The following is a 19470-nucleotide window of genomic DNA, read 5'->3' as shown; positions in this document are numbered from 1 at the left end:
TTATCGCATAGCACTCGTCCGTATTCCTCGCCAGTGTGACCCCGGCCTTATCGCATAGCACTCGTCCGTATTCCTCGCCAGTGTGACCCCGGCCTTATCGCATAGCACTCGTCCGTATTCCTCGCCAGTGTGACCCCGGCCTTATCGCATAGCACTCGTCCGTATTCCTCGCCTGTGTGACCCCGGCCTTATCGCATAGCACTCGTCCGTATTCCTCGCCAGTGTGACCCCGGCCTTATCGCATAGCACTCGTCTGTATTCCTCGCCAGTGTGACTCCGGCCTTATTGCATAGCACTCGTCCGTATTCCTCGCCAGTGTGACCCCGGCCTTGGGTTCAGAGCCCCAGCTGTCCAATACCTCAGCCTCGGCTTTCTGGCACACATCTGCCCTGAGTCTATAAATCCGATCCTCGGCTCTTAGATCGCATCATACATTGGTCCCAGAACTGGCGAGGACTCACGCCCAAAGGATGAAAGGAAAATGGGCGGATCTGGAGGAGGGGATCGGAAGTGCTCCTGTCTCCACTCGCTTCCATATTCTCTCCGAACAGCGAGGGATCAATGACGATGATGCCAGCTGATGTCTCCTCCAGCGCGCACGGCCAGCAGGCTTTGTCCCGGTTGGAAGCTGTCCGCAGCCGCTATGAGAGCCTGCAGATCTCGGATGAGCTCTCCGGGGAATCGGAGGACAGCAGCGCTCACCCATTCTACAGCACGTCTCCGGAGTCCTCAGAAGCCAGCTCCTGTGAGCACGATGATGCGGCAGAACAGCTGGCGAGCTGTCCGCAAGAGGTCCGCACCGAGCCGGCAGGTGTGCCCGGGGACCTGAGGCCTGAGGTGGGAGAAGAGCCGCAGAGAGGCGCAGGCTGTGCCTGGCAGAGCATGGGGAGTGTGTGCAATGCTGCCTGCCACAGCAGCCTCCAGCTGGGCGATGAGGACGGGTGGTCCTCCCAGCTTCACCACGTACTTACTCCGAGCTTTCACCAGACGGCTGGTAAGAGATCCCCTCTCTCTGTGTCGTCACCTATACCCATTGCTGCTGTCACACTAGGTTCGTGTCTTGTTTGCAGTAAGGCTGTGTTCACACTGGTTTCCGACACCAGCACTAATTGTAGAAGGCAAATAGCGGTTTCGCCTCCATGAGCAGTCATGCTGTCTGCGTGGCTCCACAGGTGCAACAACTATTTGTCTGCAAGATGGAGAGATTGCCCCAGAGAAAAATCAGGAAAGACCGTAGCCGAGGTTGGCTGCTGCCGTTTACAGCTGCGGCATGAACATTGCGTGTGAACGCAGCCTAAAGACGTCCGATTTTCAGGTACGTGTTCTGTCTGACTTTATCACGGATAGAACACATGACCTTTAACCCCTTAACCCCCAAGGGTGGTTTGCACCTTCATGACCGGGCCAATTTTTACAATTCTGACCACTGTCCCTTTATGAGGTAATAACTCTGGAATGCTTCCATGGATCCCGGTGATTCTGACATTGTTTTCTCGTGACATATTGTACTTCATGTTAGTGGTAAAATTTCATTCATATAACTTGCGTTTATTTGTGGAAAAAAAAGAAAATTTGGCGAAAATTTTGAAAATTTCGCAATTTGAATTTTTATGCCCTTAAATCACAGAGATATGGCACACAAAAAACTTGGTAAGTAACATTTCCCACATGTTTACTTTACATCAGCACAATTTTGGAACCAAAATTTTTTTTTGTTAGGAAGTTATAAGGGTTAAAAGTTGACCAGCAATTTCTCATTTTTGCAACACCATTTTATTTTTAGGACCACATCACATTAGAAGCCACTTTGAGGGGTCTATATGATAGAAAATACCCAAAAGTGACACCATTCTAAAAACTGCACCCCTTAAGGCGCTCAAAACCATATTCAAGAAGTTTATTAACCCTTCAGGTGCTTTACAGGAATTTTTTGAATATTTAAAAAAAAAAAATGAACATCTAACTTTTTTTCACAAACAAAATACTTCAGGTTCAAGTTTTTTTATTTTACCAAGAGTAACAGGAGAAGTTGGACTGCAAAAGTTATTGTGCAGTTTATCCTGAGTACGCTGATACCTGATATGTGGGGGGGAACCACTGTTTCGGCGCATGGCAGAGCTCAGAAGGGAAGGAGCGCCTTTTGACTTTTTCGGCTGGGGTCACACTAGCGATTAAAACGGTCGAATGCAATGCGATAAAAAATCGCATTGCATTCGAACCCATGTTATTCTATGGGGCAGCTCACATCATGCGATTTTTTTTTTTTTTTTTTTTTTTTTTTTTTTTATCGCATCCGATCCTCGGACCGAGACAATCGCAGCATGCTGCAATTGTCACCGATTATCGGATCAGATTCCCCAATGCAAGTCTATGGATGCGATAAAAAAACACATGGAAAACGCTCCAAACGTGTGACTTGCGATTAAATCGCACAACTTCTCCAGGTCTACAGGATAGGGTATCAGGCATTGGCATTGGATGTCAATTTGATGCTTAGATGCGATTAAAATTGGTTCCTTGCCGGAAAATGGGATGACAGAAGGATATCTGGCCAAGAATTCTTTGTGCGATTTCGTACCGTTAAAATGGGACCGATTTTTTAATGGTTGTGTGTGACTCCAGCCTTCAATGCAAAATTGGCTAGAATTCAGAATGGGCGCCATGTCACGTTTGGAGAGCCCCTGATGTACCTAAACAGTGGAAACCCCCCACAAGTAAACCCATTTTGGAAACTAGACCCCCCCCCCCCCAAGGAACTTATCTAGATGTGTGGTGAGCACTTTGAACCGCCCAGTGCTTCACAGAAGTTTATAACGCCCGGGCGTGAAAATAAAAAAATCGTATTTTTTCCACAAACATGATCATATAGTCCCCAATTTTTTTATTTTCCCAAGGGTCACAGGAGAAATTTAACCCCAAAAGTTGTTGTCCAATTTGTCCTGAGTACGCTGATATCTCATATGTGGGAGAAAACTACTGTATGGGCACACGTCGGGGCTCAGAAGGGAAGTAGTGACGTTTTGGAATGCAGACTTTGATGGAATGGTCTGCGAGTGTCATGTGCGTTTGGAGAGCCCCTGATGTACCTAAACTATTGAAACTCCCCACAAGTGACCCCATTTTGGAAACTAGACCCCCCCCCCACGGAACTTATCTAGATGTGTGGTGAGCACTTTGAACCCCCAAGTGCTTCGCAGAAGTTTATAACGCCCGGGCATGAAAATAAAAAAAACATTTTTTCCAGGACGTCCCCCTGACAGCACCATGGAGGTCGTCCTCCTCCTCCTTACAGGGACAGGAAAGCACACAAGAGGTTAAAAGGTCCCCTCCCACCCCTTTTCCATCAGTGTCTTTCCTCTCCCTGCACGGAGGGACACGCGAGAGGATCGCCCAGGAAGCTTACCGGAGGGCCTGGGGGGATCGGGCGGCCAGTCCAAACCTTCCCCCTGTGAAGATGCCCAGGGCAGACACTCCCTGGTGGGGTGTCCCTCTGCCCCAAAGGCCAGGAGCAGGACGTCTCTCCTGGAGGGAGCCGCTCCTCCTGGTGGGAGGCTCTCGGCTCCTGGCAGCGCCGACCGTGGCAGTCACAGACCGGTCCCCTGCAGGCAGCGGATGTTGAGGGCGCGCCGATTCCCCGCAAGCAGCGGGCGGTGTTGGCGTCGGCATTACAAACAGCGCCCTCAGAGGCGCAGGTGGGGCCTAGAGTCAGGGCAGGAAGCGGAAGAGGTCGGCGCGATGTCCGTGCTATCGCGAGAAGACGCGCATCACTACCGGTGTCTTTGAACCAGCGTGCGCCTGCATTTCGGCGTCTACCCGGCAGATTCAGCGGTAATGGACCCAGAAGCTCCGACAGACGGAGGGGTAAGTCTGCCTGGCGCAATCCGCCCGTCACACAGCCATCCCCCTCAGCCCAGGACGAATGACCCAACCATCCCTGTCTTATGTTAAATAGGAAAAGGGAACCCCAGCAGTCCCCCCGACAGTGACTAAGGACCTGGCTAAAGCCACATCTAAGTCTGTCAGATGCCCGGTATGCAGGGTAAAGCTGCCAGACGCCCATATCAAAACCCTCTGCGGACCCTGCACTTCAAGGGTCATAAGAGATGAACAGCCATCCCTCCTTGCAGAGATGCGATCCCTGATTCGGGTGGAAGTACAGGCCTCCAGGTCCAGCCTTTCGCGGCAGCAATCCCCCAGTTCGGGGCCAAGCTGCCGAGGTGGGAGGCAGACTTAGTCTCGGAAGCAAGCTCGATTGAAGGGTCAGACTTCCGGGACTTCGAACCCGAGGAAGAAGGAGAGATACCGACCGATAGACGGGACCAGGGCAGGAAATACCTGTTCAGGCTAGAGGACACTGACGAGCTGGTGCAGGCGGTCAGGAGCACCATGCAGATCGAAGAAGTTCCTAAGCCGCAATCTATACAGGACCTGATGTTCGGGGGACTGGTCGCTCGGAAACAGACCGTGTTCCCTGTGAGCGAACACATTAAGACAATGGTCCTAGAGGAGTGGAAGGAGGCAAAGCGTCGACTCGTGCTGTCCAGCGACTTTAAGAGCTGACTGCCCTTTGACCCAGAGGAAACCCGATTATGGGAGGAAATTCCTAAAATCGATGTTCCTGTAGCTAAGGTCACCAAAAAGACTGCCATACCGTTCGAGGACTCATCAAGTCTCCGGGACCCGATGGATCGGAAGGCTGATGTCCTATTAAAGAGAGCATGGGAAATGGCGGAAGCCCTTACTAGGGCTAACATAGCCACCTCGGTGGCCAGGTCCATGTTCCTATGGGTGGGGCAGTTGGAAGGGAACCTAACCAACAAAGTCCCTAGATCCGAGATCTTAGCGTCCCTTCCCCTGATGAAATCAGCCACGGTGTTTCTGTCAGATACGTCAGCCGAATCGGTAAGGTTCGCAGACAGGAACAGCTCCCTCTCCAATGCAGCTAGGAGAGCGGTATGGCTTAAATCCTGGTCAGGGAATAATGCTTCAAAGGCGAAGCTGTGCTCCATTCCCTTTTCAGGCACAAGGGTGTTCGGACCGGCCCTAGATAGCATCTTAGAGCAGGTGTCCGATAAAAATAAAGGCTTCCCAGAGGAAAAGCCCAAACGGCCCCAGCCCTTTCGGAGAGGCCCCTTTTTTAGGAGACAAACCGACTTTAGGAGCCTGGGTAGGTCCAACAGGGGCTCCTATAGAAGCTCCCACAGCCAGGGTGGAGGAAGCAAGGCCCCCCCTTTTGCGTCAACCTCCAGGTCTAGGAGGCAATGACGCCATAGGTATCGGGGGGAGACTCCGCCACTTCGCAGGAAGGTGGGCCCGGATTACCCACAACCAGTGGGTCCTCAGAACTATTGCAGCAGGTTACAGCATACAATGTTGCTCCCCTCCCCCAACATATATCATCCCCACTGTAGTCCCGGCGGACTCTGCCATGTGGACAGATCTACAGGACATGCTCTGGTTGGAGGTTATAGTGCCAGTTCCTCTGTCGGAAAGGGAAAAGGGTCAATACTCCTCCCTGTTCCCCATCGCAAACCCATCCGGAGAGGCCCGAACTATTATAAACTTAAAACCTCTAAATGCCTGGGTTACGCACAAGAGGTTTCGGATGGAATCAATACGGTCGGCAATACATCTAATAGGAATGCCGTCATGTGTACCCTCGACCTGAAGAGTGCATACTATCAGGTCCCTATCCATCCCTCATCCCAGAGACTGCTAAGATTCGCAGTCAGACTACCTGTCACGGTCACACGTGTGTCTGGACGCAGCGACTACCGCAAGGCGAACCCATGTGACGCACGTGACCCTGAATACACCGCCTTCAGTGAGGCGAATTTAAATAATAAACACGTGCAGCTTCATACACCACCTCCAACTGGCGAATTTAGACATTACACGTATATACAAGTCTGGAAACCCCCGCCTCCAGTAAGGCGAATTTAAACAATAAGGGAAACCTGGGAAACATTAACAATGGTGGGTCCTGCGATAGGGAATAGGGAAGTGGAGACCTGCTGAGCTCCCCTGAGCCAGTGTCCCTGCACTCCTAACGTTCCCTATGCCGGTTCCGCATCGGGCGCGCAACAGGAACCTAAAAACCCGAGATCGTCCTGACCTAAACCCTCACTAGGGAATTGGTCGGTACGGAAACTAATCCCACCACTGCACTAAAACACACATGAGGAAAGATGAAAAAACAGGGGAAACACCACTTAGCTTTGCTCTGTTGCGTACGCTCCTAGCAACAGCCCACCACCTGTGTGCATCTTCTCCACCCGGATCCATCACCATAACTGGATCCTTCACCATAGTGCAGCCTTGGAGCAGAGTCCACCACCAATTGCACAAGTCCGGTAACAGAGTCCCAAAGATGAGTTCAGCTCCTGCCCAAAAAGTCAAGCATGCTTGAGTCCAGCTCTCAGCAACAAAGTCCCGCATGCTGAGTGCAACTCTCTCCATAGTCGTCACTCCACCAAGCCATGCAAGCACCTCCTGCCGACACCATAAACTGTGACTCCACCACTCCATGCCAGCCCTTCTTGCAGACCACCTAGCTGCCACTCGTCCCCTCTGGCTGGGCTGCGCAGGACTCATGTTCAGCTCCTTCCTCACCCAGGCTTGCTTCCCAAATGACGAACACAATATCACCAACAGTGATTGAACCCACCTGGCTCCCTTTTATAGAGCCTAACACCTGATTTGTAATTAAGTGCACATTAAACCAAAGAAACTAAATTGCACTACCGCTCACCACCACCGGGGCAACTTAGAATGAACGACACCACGTGTAATACTTCTAATGGCCACCGGGGGCAATCACATCACTTTGGCACCTAGCCAAAGGAAAAAAGTTCACTTATCCATTTAATGTCAGATCTACGCTGGATCATGACACTACCGACCCGGTCCTGCCACCTCCAGTTCCAGTGCCTTCCATTTGGGCTAGCTTCAACCCCTCGAATATTCACAAAGCTGGTAGCGGAGGTAGTGGCCTACCTGAGAAATCAGGGTATCGTCATAATACCGTACTTAGACGACTTCCTCCTGGTGGCAAAACCAGAGGAAAAGCTTATTCGAGACAGAAACCGAACGGTCGTAATACTGGAGTTCCTCGGCTGGGTGATCAACGAACAGAAGTCAGACCTAACACCAGAAAGCAGAAAGATTTTCCTGGGAGTTCTCCTAGATTCAGGAGACAGAATATCCCTTCTACCACGATTGAAGCAAAGGATTATTCAGGACAGAGCAGAGGACCTCTTGAAGCATCGCACCTCCACAAGAGGGGCGATGGAGGTCTTGGGCCTGATGATGGCTTGCATTCCATGCATCAGATAGGCCCAGTTTCATTCGAGACCCTTGCAGAAGGAAATTCTCGCAAAGTGGGACAGGCATCAGGCTTCACTCGACAGGCCCATAACACTGCCAGGTCCAGTGAAAAGGTCACTGCGATGGTGGATACAGCCCAAGAACTTGCGGGTAGGCATGCTATGGACAACCTCTCCTTATGTGGTAATCGCCACAGACGCTAGTACGTGGTGATGGGGAGCCCACGTAGAAGGGAAGATTTTCCAGGGAGAATGGCCAGTCAACATCAGAAACAGATCCTCCAACTTCAGGGAGCTCTTTGCGGTCTGGGAAGCCCTGCGGCGGAACCAGTCGTCATGAAGAATCGACACGTTCGAATATTGTCGGACAACATAACGGCAGTCGCATTCCTGAAGCACCAGGGAGGCCCGAGGCACCGAACACTCCAGGCTCTAGCAGAACGAATGTTCGCATGGGCAGAGGGAGTTGTCCTCTCAGTAACGGCAATCCACCTGGAGGGTTCCCAGAATGTGTTAGCAGATTACCTAAGCAGACAGCAGGTCTGCCCGATAGAGTTGGAGCTGGACGAAGAGATCTTCCATCAATTATGTCAGCGGTGGGGAACCCCCAGAATAGACCTATTCGCAAACCGGAAAAACTCAAAGGTCTCCAGATTCTACTCCCTGAACCCAGCGGACCACCCGGACGGTGTAGACGCCCTAAGTCAGGTCTGGGAAGAGCCCCTCTCGTACGCATTCCCACCTCTAGCGCTCATACCGGCGGTACTCAGGAAGATCCGCGAGGAACGCGCAAGAGTGATATTGATAGTTCCATACTGGCCGAAGAGAAGCTGGTTTCCCCTACTAGGAGCCATGGCAGTAGGAAGCCCAGTCGAGCTACCCCCTAAGGGAAGACGTCATCCACCAGGGCCCGATCAGCCACCCAAATCCAGCATGACTCCACCTCTCGGTGTGGATCCTGAAAGGGACATCCTGAAGGCAGAGGGCTTATCAGATCAGGTCATATCTACCTTACTAGACAGCAGGAAGCCAGTTACATCCGCAATCTACCGGAAGATATGGAAGAGATTTTGTCTGGACGGTGGCAGGTCCGACCTCGTGGCAGGTACCCCTGACCTCCTTAGTGTCCTAGACTTCCTACAGTCAGGGTATAATAAAGGCCTTAAACTCAGCACCTTAAAGGTCCAAATTTCGGCCTTGAGCTCCTTCTTTGATTACCCCCTGGCTTCTCATCCTTGGGTAGTAAGATTCATAAGGGCCATGCAACGTCTTCGCCCCAGGATTAGGTAGCTCACCCCGCCTTGGGACCTTGGTCTGGTCCTTAGAACCCTATGTAGGGACCCATACGTTCCCAGCGAGAGAATGACCATCTCAACTCTCACTCGGAAAACGGCCTTCCTTGTAGCCATTACCACGGCCAAAAGAATAGGGGAGATCCAGGTCGTGTCCACCAAGGATCCATATCTCCAGATCAGAGAAGATCATATAATCCTAAGATTAGATCCAGCATTTATCCCAAAGGTAGCCTCTTACCAAAATATAAATCAGGAGATAGTGTTACCATCCTTCTGCGACAACCCTCGTAATGAGAAGGAACAGCGCCTCCACTCACTGGATGTGAGACGGGCAGTTATAAAATATCTCGAGGCCACCAACAGTTGGCGTATAGACCCAAACCTGTTCATCCTTTTTGGGGGAAAAAATAAGGGGAAGAAAGCCTCTAAAGCACCCATCGCAAGATGGATAACCTCGGTGATTTCAGACGCTTACCAGTCGGAAGGCGTCAGCCCACCAGATACTTTAAAGGCCCACTCTACAAGGGCAGTATCGGCCTCTGGGGCCGAGCGAGCAGGCGCCTCAGTTGAACAGATCTGTAGGGCAGCAACCTGGGCCAGTCTTAATACTTTTTGCAAGCACTACAAGCTCGATGTGCTATCAGGTCAACACACCACATTTGGGAGAAAGGTTCTCCAGGCGGTAATCCCACCCTAAGGAGGTGCTTTGGTACTCTCCATGGTGCTGTCAGGGGGACGTCCTGGAAAATAGGTGTTAGACCTACCGGTAATGATGTTTCCAGGAGTCCATCCTGACAGCACGGGTAGTTCCCTCCCTGTTATGTTATGTCATGTCATATGTTGTAATATGATTGTATCATTAAAGTGTTATTGCATTATCCACGCTGTGGTACTTAAGTCACTGATGGAAAGGGGGTGGGACGTGACCTTTTAACCTCTCGTGTGCTTTCCTGTCCCTGTAAGGAGGAGGAGGACGACCTCCATGGTGCTGTCAGGATGGACTCCTGGAAACATCATTACCGGTAGGTCTAATACCTATTTTTCCACAAAAATGATATTTTTGCCCCCAATTTTTTTATTTTCCTAAGGGTAACAGGAGAAATTGGACCCCAAAAGTTATTTTGCAATTTGTCCTGAGTACACTGATACCCTATATGTGGGGGTAAAACACTGTTTGGGCACATGGCAGAACTTGGAAGGGAAGGAGCACCATTTGACTTTTTCAACGCAGAATTGGCTGGAATTGAGATCAGACGCCATGTTGCATTTGGAGAGCACCTGATGTGCCCAAACAGTGGAAACCCCCCCCCAATTCTAACTCCAACCCTAACCCCAACACACCCCTAACCCTAATCCCAGCCCTAGCCCTAACCCTAACGGGAAAATGGAAATAAATACATTTTCTTTTAATTTTATTATTTTTCCCTAACTAAGGGGGTGATAACGGGGGGTTTGATTTACTATTTATGGCAGTTTTTATTTTTGGCAGCTGTCACACGCTAAAAGACGCTTTTTATTGTAAAAATAGTTTTTGCATCACCACATATTGAGAGCTATAATTTTTCCATATTTTGACCCACTGAGTCATGTGAGGTCTTATTTTTTTGCGGGACGAGTTGACGCTTTTATTGGTATCATGTTCGGGCACGTGACGTCTTTTGATCGCTTTTTATTCCAATTTTTGGGACGCTGAATGAACAAAAACCAACGTTTCATGAATTTCTTTTGGGGGTTGCGTTTACACCGTTCCGCGTGCTGTAAAATTGATAAAGCCCTTTTATTCTTCGGGTCAGTACGGTTACAGCGATACCTCATTTAGGTCGTTTTTTTATGTTTTGGCGCTTTTATGCAATGAAAACAATTTTATATAAAAAAATAAGTATTACATCTGCGAGCTATAACTTTTTTATTTTTTCACTGATGATGCTGTGTGGCGGCTCGTTTTTTGCGGGACAAGATGACGTTTTCAGCGGTACCATGCATATTTATATGCGTCTTTTTGATCGCGTGTTATTGCACTTTTGATCGGCGGTATGATAATAAATCATTATTTTTTGCTTCGTTTTTTATTTTTTAAGGGGTTTGCTAAAAGGATTAACTAATGGGACACATTGCGCTGCTGTGGGGGGCTCAGCGAAGCACGGAGGGAGCCCCCTCCCTGCCGATGCTTCCCTTTAACCTCCGGTACACCGCGATCGTTTTTGATCGCGGTGTGCAAGGGGTTAACTTGTCGGGGGTGGTCCGTGACCGCCCCTGACATATTGTGCCGGGTGTCAGCTGTGATAATCAGCTGACACCCGGCCGCGATCAGCGGCGCTCACCACGTGGGCGCCGCTGATCGCTGTGACGTACTATCCCGTCCCTGGGAATTAAGTCCCAGGGCACATGGACGGGATAGTATGTCACATGACAGAAAGGGGTTAAAGTCTATAGTGCTATTCACGTGTTCCTGTTTTTTGTAGTCTGTGTCCACAAGAAATCCTGAAGACCATGTCCATTTTTGAGCAGAATTAACAATTTAAAATTACAAGTGTATGGTTCCGTGGAAATTACGGACAGCGCACACATTGCATTAGGGTACAGTCCGTGTGCCCTGTCCCCAAACGCTACCATATCGGGTAAGTCTTCAGATTAATAGCATGCTAGTGGGAGGAAATGGACTTTACTCTTCCTGACGGCCTCCTGGCTTTCAGTCATGGAGATGTGATGACAGTTACCACTCAGTACGCAGTGAGCAGCAGCTATATCCACACCCCGCCACTGACTGACAGCCGGCTCTGCACTGCATCAGTGCTGATCCAGCTCTCAGTGTTGGGGCGTGGGTACAGTTGCCAGTGACTGTGTGTTTTTTTTTTTTTTTTCCTCAGCTGAAATCGGACTGAGAAAAAAATTGCAACATGCTGCGTATTGCTCCGTATCTGGGACGAGAGTCGTCTATACAAGTCAATGGATGCGAGAAAAAAACGCACAGCACTATACGAGTACTGTCCGATTTTTAAACACCAGTGTCCTTAAAAAGCTGGCAATTCATGTACAGTAAAATCAAGTTAGAATAGATAGAATAGATATATATACACATAGCGTGTATTATATATGTATTATATATATGTGTGTGTGTGTGTGTGTGTATATATATAGATATATATCTCATAGTCGTAGAGTTGGAAGGGACCTCCTGGGCCATCTGGTCCAACCCCCTGCTCAAAGCAGGATTCGCTAAATCATCCCAGTCAGATGTCTGTCCAGCCTCTGTTTGAAGACTTCCATTGAAGGAGAACTCGCCACTTCTCGTGGCAGCTTGATCCACTCATTGATCACTCTAACGGTCAAAAAGTTTTTTCTAATATCTAATCTGTGTCTCCTCCCATTCAGTTTCATCCCTTTGCTTCTAGTCTTTCCTTGTGCAAATGAGAATAAAGTTGATCCTTCTACAATATGACAGCCCTTTAGATATTTGTATACAGCTATTAAGTCTCCTCTCAGTCTTCTCTTTTGCAAACTAAACATTCCCAAATCCTGCAACCTTTCCTCATAAGACAGGGTTTGCAGACCGGTCACCATTCTGGTCGCTCTTTTCTGTACTTGCTCCAGTTTGTTGATGTCTTTTTTAAAATGTGGTGCCCCAAACTGGACACAATATTCCAGATGAGGTCTGACCAAAGAGGAGTAGAGGGAAATAATGACTTCACGTGATCTAGACTGTATGCTTCTGTTAATACATCCTAGAATTGCATTTGCCTTTTTTGCTGCTGCATCACACTGTTGACTCATATTCAGTCTGTGATCTATTAGTATACCCAAGTCTTTTTCACATGAGCTGTTGCTTAGGCCTCCCATTCTGTATATGCTTTTTTCATTTTTATTGCCCAGATTTAGTACTTTGCATTTTTCCCTGTTAAAAACCATTCTGTTAGTTGCTGCCCACTGCTCCAGTTTATTTATATCTTTTTGAATCCTCTCTCTCTCTTATCTAGTATTAGCTATCCCTCCTAGCTTTGTGTCATCAGCAAATTTAATCAGTTTACCCTCAATTCCTTCATCTAAATCGTTGATAAAGATGTTGAACAATACAGGGCCCAGGACAGAGCCCTGTGGTACCCCACTTGAGACATTCTTCCAACTGGATGTGCAGCCATTTACGACCACTCTTTGGGTCCGATCACTAAGCCTGTTATGAATCCACCTAACAGTTGCCTTGTCCATTCCATACTTGGTCATTTTTTCAATAAGGATTGTATGAGATACTTTGTCAAATGCCTTGCTGAAGTCAAGATATACTATATCTACAGCATTTCCTTGATTTCCCCCCCCCCCCCCCCCATCAGTGATTCCGTCATAGAAGGAAATTATGTTAGTCTGACATTACTTATTAGTTACAAACCCATGCTGACTCTGTTTAATCACTTCATTGTTATCCAGGTACTGGGTACTGACATACATGTTGTTTAATAATTTGTTCAAAGATCTTTCCTGGTATAGAAGTCAGACTCACCGGCCTATAGTTGCCTGGGTCCACCTTCTTCCCCTTTTTGAAGATAGGAACAACATTTGCACTTCTCCAGTCTTCTGGGACTTCTCCTGTTCTCCAAGAATTATAATAAATATATATACACTCACTGGCCACTTTATTAGGTACACCTGTCCAACTGTGTGTTAAGACTTAATTTCTAATCAGCCAATCACATGGCGGCAACTCAGTGCATTTAGGCATGTAGACATGGTCAAGACAATCTCCTGCAGTTCAAACCGAGCATCAGTATGGGGAAGAAAGGTGATTTGAGTGCCTTTGAACGTGGCATGATTGTTGGTGCCAGAAGGGCTGGTCTGAGTATTTCAGAAACTGCTGATCTACTGGGATTTTCACGCACAACCATCTCTAGGGTTTACAGAGAATGGTCCGAAAAAGAAAAAAAATCCAGTGAGCGGCAGTTCTGTGGCCGGAAATGCCTTGTTGATGCCAGAGGTCAGAGGAGAATGGGCAGACTGGTTCGAGCTGATAGAAAGGCAACAGTGACTCAAATTGCCACCCGTTACAACCAAGGTAGGCAGAAGAGCATCTCTGAACGCACAGTGCGTCGAACTTTGAGGCAGATGGGCTACAGCAGCAGAAGACCACACTGGGTACCACTCCTCTCAGCTAAGAACAGGAAACTGAGGCTACAATTTGCACAAGCTCATCGAAATTGGACAGTAGAAGATTGGAAAAACGTTGCCTGGTCTGATGAGTCTCGATTTCTGCTGCGACATTCGGATGGTAGGGTCAGAATTTGGCGTAAACAACATGAAAGCATGGATCCATCCTGCCTTGTATCAACGGTTCAGGCTGGTGGTGGTGGTGTCATGGTGTGGGGAATTTTTTCTTGGCACTCTTTGGGCCCCTTGGTACCAATTGAGCATCGTTGCAACGCCACAGCCTACCTGAGTATTGTTGCTGACCATGTCCATCCCTTTATGACCACAATGTACCCAACATCTGATGGCTACTTTCAGCAGGATAATGCGCCATGTCATAAAGCTCGAATCATCTCAGATTGGTTTCTTGAACATGACAATGAGTTCACTGTACTCAAATGGCCTCCTCAGTCACCAGATCTCAATCCAATAGAGCATCTTTGGGATGTGGTGGAACGGGAGATTCGCATCAGGGATGTGCAGCCGACAAATCTGCGCCAACTGTGTGATGCCATCATGTCAATATGGTCCAAAATCTCTGAGGAATGCTTCCAGCACCTTGTTGAATCTCTGCCACGAAGAATTGAGGCAGTTCTGAAGGCAAAAGGGGGTCCAATCCCTTACTAGCATGGTGTACCTAATAAAGTGGCCAGTGAGTGTATATGTGTATATGTATGTATGTATGTGTATATATATATAATATATATATATATATATATATATTGGTGCAGTGACCGATGTGTCCGCTAGGGGGCGCTGTGTGGGTGTCCCAGGACAGCCATATAAGCATTTCCATTACCCTGATAGGTGTAGGATACTGAAAGATCATAATGATCAGCAGAGGTACTGCTGAATAGTACGTTCTGTTACAATGTGTCAGGGAAGCCTGTGTGTGGTTGTGTGCAATAGGACCTTGGGTGAGGTCATAGCCATGTGATCACCTGTGGGTGTGGTTATGGACCATATAAGGTACCTGAGGTCTGGTCACATGGGGGTGAATGCAGAGACCCGATTGGTCCGTTTGGAAGGTCTCGTGTGGCTTCCTGCTTGACAGCACGTCTTGACGCTGTGACTAATGGCGAAGTGTGCCTCACAGTTCCCAGGGAGAGGGAATGAACATTAGCAGTGTAAAGCAGCATGCAAGGTAACCCGGAGACGGGACTGCAACTGAGAGACTGTATAGCCTGTTGGCTAGATGAAACACAGCCTGTGTGACTAGGAGGGCTAAAGGGGAGCAGAGCTCCAGTGTGAAGATACCCTGCTGTCTGCTATAAGATTGTTGCATATCGTGATTGGTTTATGATAATGAATAAACCTCATGGACTGTGATATTGCTTTAAGGAAACCTGTGCCGGACGTGATTATTCGCTGCCATGCCAGTGTCCCCCAACCTTGAATGACAGCGCTACCTCACAATATATATGTAGCTATATACCGTATTTTCCGGCGTATAAGATGACCTTTTCACCCCTGAAAATCTTCTTAAGGCTGTGTGCCCACGATGCGATTTTTAAGCGTTTTTGCTGCGATTTTCGGCGCGAAAACGCTGCGAAAACGTTTAAAAATCTTGTACATGACGCCCCCCATGCATTCCTATGGCATTCCGCACATACTGTGCTAATGCTGCACTTTTTTACACGGCGGAAACGCATCGCGGAAAAAATCGCAGCATGATCATTCTTTTGTGCGGAATCGCAAAGATTTGCCGCGATTCCGCACCCAGAGGAATGCATGAGAATCGCTTCCCGCATGTGGCTATGCCCACCATGCAGGAAGTTAAGCGTCTCATGTGCGGTTGGTGCCCACGGTGTGGAGGAGAGGAGACTGTCCTCCAGGCCCTGGGTACCATACCCCTGTAAAAAAAGAAAAAAAAATCGGGGTATATTTACCTTCCGGCGTCCCGCGCTGCATTCCCGGCCTAAGCGTTCCCAGTAATGCCTTGCGACAAGGTCCTGTGATGACGTAGTCTCGCGTGACTCTAGCAGTCTCGCGAGATCGCTATAGTAACGCGAGACCAACGTCATCACAGGTCTCGCAAGGCATTACTGGGAACGCTGTGGCCCGGGAATGCAGCGCGGGACGTCGGAAGGTAAATATACCCCGATTTTTTTTTTTTTTTTTTTTTTTTTTTTTTTTATTATTTTTTTTTATCATTTTTAACATTTTATCTTTTACTATTGATGCCGCATAGGCAGCCTCAATAGTAAAAAGCTGCTCACACTTGTCAAACACTATGTTTGACGAGTGTGACCAACCTGTCAATCACTTTCCAAGCGATGCTTCAAATCGCTTGGAAAGTGCTTGAGAAAATCTCGGCAAAATCGCGAACAGAATCGCGGTGAAATCGCGCGGAAAAAAATGCGCAATTTCTGGGAAGGAGTCCGGTTTTCAGTGTGCATTTTAACACGCAACGTGGGCACATAGCCTAAAAGTCGGGGGTTGTATTATAGGGCAGGTGCAGACTAATCATCATACAGTGGGGGGGAGTGGTCCCGATGACGAAGGGAGGGGGCGTCTCACAGGGAAGGTGTAAGTGGAGTATCCCCCTATTACCTCATTGTGGCAGCGGTGCTCTCTGTGGGTCTCTGTGCTGGGGGCGGCGGTGTGCTGTTCGTGTAAGTTATGCTTCTATGGTTTATATAGAATGTATTATTATTTTCCATTCTGTTTATAATTGACTTGCATTTGCTGCCACCTGCTGTCTTTTTTCTGTATGGCAGCCTGCAGCTAATTAATCCTCATACATGCCTTTTCACTTCTGGTTCAGAGGTCACACCTTCTCTTCCTTCTAGCAGCCTTTTGTTAGTTTCACTTTCACCTGGGAGAGACATGCTTGTACTGAGCTGTGAAAGGCATCAGTTTTTTGACCACTTTGCTGCACCACCTTGTTAACCACTTTGCTGTATCACTTCGTTAACACTCTGCACATCTGGAGAACCTATTGTATTAATCATACGCTGTATGTCCAGATTTCCAATTAAACAAGTCTGGACTTCACAATCCCTGGTGTGCATTATCTCTCCGGACGCTGAACAACATGGTCCTGTCTGCCCTGCATTAAGGAAATGAAGGTAGGACCTCTCCCAGCCCCTATTCACCAGCCACATCTTCATTCGCCTTATGCAGGGACAGAACAGTCGAAAAACTGCCTTGAAGCCCAGCCAGAATTACCCTTATATCCCAACCCATCTGCCTGCTAAGAAACTGTCTGCATCGTCACCCCAGACTGCATTGCGCATAGAGACTCTCTGTATATTATACCACATTGCTGCAGATTGTCGGACTGCAAAACCCCACAATTCTCCAAAAAAAACAGCTTGGGAATCTTATCAGGACATTTTAACTAAGCCGCACTGCAATTTCCAGCCTCCAATTCAAAAGTTCAGTTTCTTAAAGAGACAGTGGACCTTAAATCAAAATGGCCAAAAAAGACTCTGCATTGTTCCCCAGTGTCGAAACAGAGCGAATACAACCCAATACTGCCCAATATAAAGAGCGGGAAACAGAGCCAGCTTCAGAAACAGGCCTAGACTCACGACCAGTACGCTCCCTTAAGCCAACGTTAAAGGTCCTTGAGAACTACCGTTCCACTAAAGATGACTTCAATTACAACCTGGACAACCTATGGGAACAAGTCACCTCCCTCATGTCAAGCATCCAACGGCTAGACACAGCCCACGGAAGACACAAGAGACTGTCCGCAAGGTATGTTGTCTTCCTAAAAGACTCTAATATTGACAAAGCCTCATCAGAGTTAAGCAAAGCAGATTCCACAAACAGAGAAAGGGACGCTGCTGTGCAAGGCGCCAAAGATAAAGCGGGGCTCCATATCGCTTATCTGCAAGAAGCTAGATCTCACAGGTCAGGCTCATCCAGACACTCTTCTCGGTCATACAAATCATCCTGCTCAAGAACTTCAACCCTCAGCGACAGAATCCTAGAGGCCCGTTTAAACGCAGAGCGATCCAAACTAAGATGCTCCTACACAGTAAAGAAAGCAGAGGCAGAAGCCAAGAAAGTAGAAGCAGAGGCAAAAACCAAGAAAGCAGAAGCAGAGGCTTGGGCAAAGATTCTTCAAACAGAAATGGAGGAAAAAATTGCATTAGCTGAAGTAAAAATACTCGAGCAAGCATTGAACCAAACCCTCGAACCAATTTGCCTACTACCACTGGAAGAAGATGACCCAGCTGTCCGTACCAGTGATTACATGCAGAAACAGATATATCTGCAGCACACACCTTCTCCAGCGACGTTCAACCCAACAATGTGGAAACGTCCAAGTCAGCCCAACTTACAGTGGCAGTGTTACCCACAGCATCTGCAGAGACCCAAGACCAACGCCATAATGAGTCCCCTCAGGAGCAGCAATCATCACAAGACGACCACAAGATGCACTCCAGTCCATCTCCACAGTTCAAGCTGCAGTCATCAAAATCTCCAGAGGTTGAACCACAGCTCAACCCTGCAGCAACATCATTCTACCCGGGAACAATTCACCCTTCCACGCCACACAGCTTATATGCCCGAGGGGCACCACAAGCTATCATGGTAACAAGGAGTGAAGGATCAGACATGTCTGAGTTTGCCAGGTTTATGGTGAGCAAAGAGCTAATCAGCACAGCCTCTCAAAGTTTGACAACTGTGCAGAGAACTACAGAGCCTGGAAAGCAACCTTCAAGGCCGCCATTGCTGACCTCAACCTATCCGCGGAACAGGAGCTTGACCTCATGGTTAAATGGTTGGGTCCTGACTCCACAAACCGTATCAAGAGTCTTCGGACCATCTACATGGGGCAAGCTGAAGCATGTAGAAGGGTCCATATTCAAGAGACTGCAGTATGTTCCAAGGATCAACTTTATGGAAGCCCACAAACTTCTGGACTTAAGTGATCTGCTTATGGAGCCCAAACTTGCGAAAAGAGACCCTCGTCTGTCTGGACTGTGCTACCTCGACACTGCCCATGGGGTGAGCCCAACCGTCTCAAAGTTGCCACATAGTCTGCAAGAGAAGTGGGCAGTGTGTGTCTCCAGGTAAAAAAGATCACACGATGTTAACTTTCCTCAGTTCACTCAGTTCTGTAAGTTCGTTGACGAACAGGCCCAAATGAGGAATGACCTTAGCTTAGACTTCCTGGAGTCTAAACACTGCAGCTCCAGCAACATCATCAAGGTATGAAAGCATCACACATAGATGCAAGGAGTTGGACTCGAGAAATAGTGTTAGTGTCAGAAAGACTAACCTGCCATCACCTGCAGTAACTGCCGATAAACAGTACACTATTCCATCGAGGGATAAGTCTTTCAATCATGAGTGTCCCATTCACAAAAAACCACACTCGCTGAACAAATGTAGAGGCTTCAGGTCCAAAACCATGCAGGAGAGCAAGAAAATCCTCAGTGAACTTGGGGTGTGTTTCAAGTGCTGCGCCTCATTAGAAGACATGGCCAAGGACTGCAAATCTGCCATTAAAGGCCCCGTCACACTTAGCGAGATCGCTAGCGAGATCGCTTAAGTGTCACCGATTTGATGACGCAACAGCGACATCGTCAGCGACGTGGCTATGTGTGACATGCAGCGGCGATGTGGCCCCCGCTGCGATGTCGCTGATCGTTCTTGAACGTCCTGGGCCGTTTTTGATCGTTGCCGTCCCGCTGGTGCGCCTGAATCGTTGAGTTTGA

General features: G+C 48.3%; 1 protein-coding gene across 2 annotated transcripts in view; it reads left to right on the top strand.

Moving 5' to 3' along the window:
- The first annotated feature begins 469 nt into the window (after positions 1-469).
- PGBD5 (piggyBac transposable element derived 5) overlaps positions 470-19470 on the top strand; it is a 669748-nt gene continuing 650747 nt past the window's right edge. The window contains exon 1 of one of the 2 annotated variants that reach the window (XM_073551842.1): positions 470-994. In XM_073551842.1, coding sequence (XP_073407943.1) covers positions 562-994 — 433 coding nt within the window. In that variant the 5' untranslated portion in view covers positions 470-561. The remainder of the gene's footprint in view (positions 995-19470) is intronic. The other variant, XM_073551843.1, reaches the window with a different exon arrangement.

Source organism: Dendrobates tinctorius, unplaced genomic scaffold (assembly GCF_039654945.1).
Source record: "Dendrobates tinctorius isolate UK_male_01 unplaced genomic scaffold, ASM3965494v1 ptg000181l, whole genome shotgun sequence".
In the NCBI taxonomy this organism is placed as follows: domain Eukaryota; kingdom Metazoa; phylum Chordata; class Amphibia; order Anura; family Dendrobatidae; genus Dendrobates; species Dendrobates tinctorius.
The sequence above is the reverse complement of the archived record's forward strand: the minus strand, read 5'-3'. Positions and strand labels throughout refer to the sequence as shown.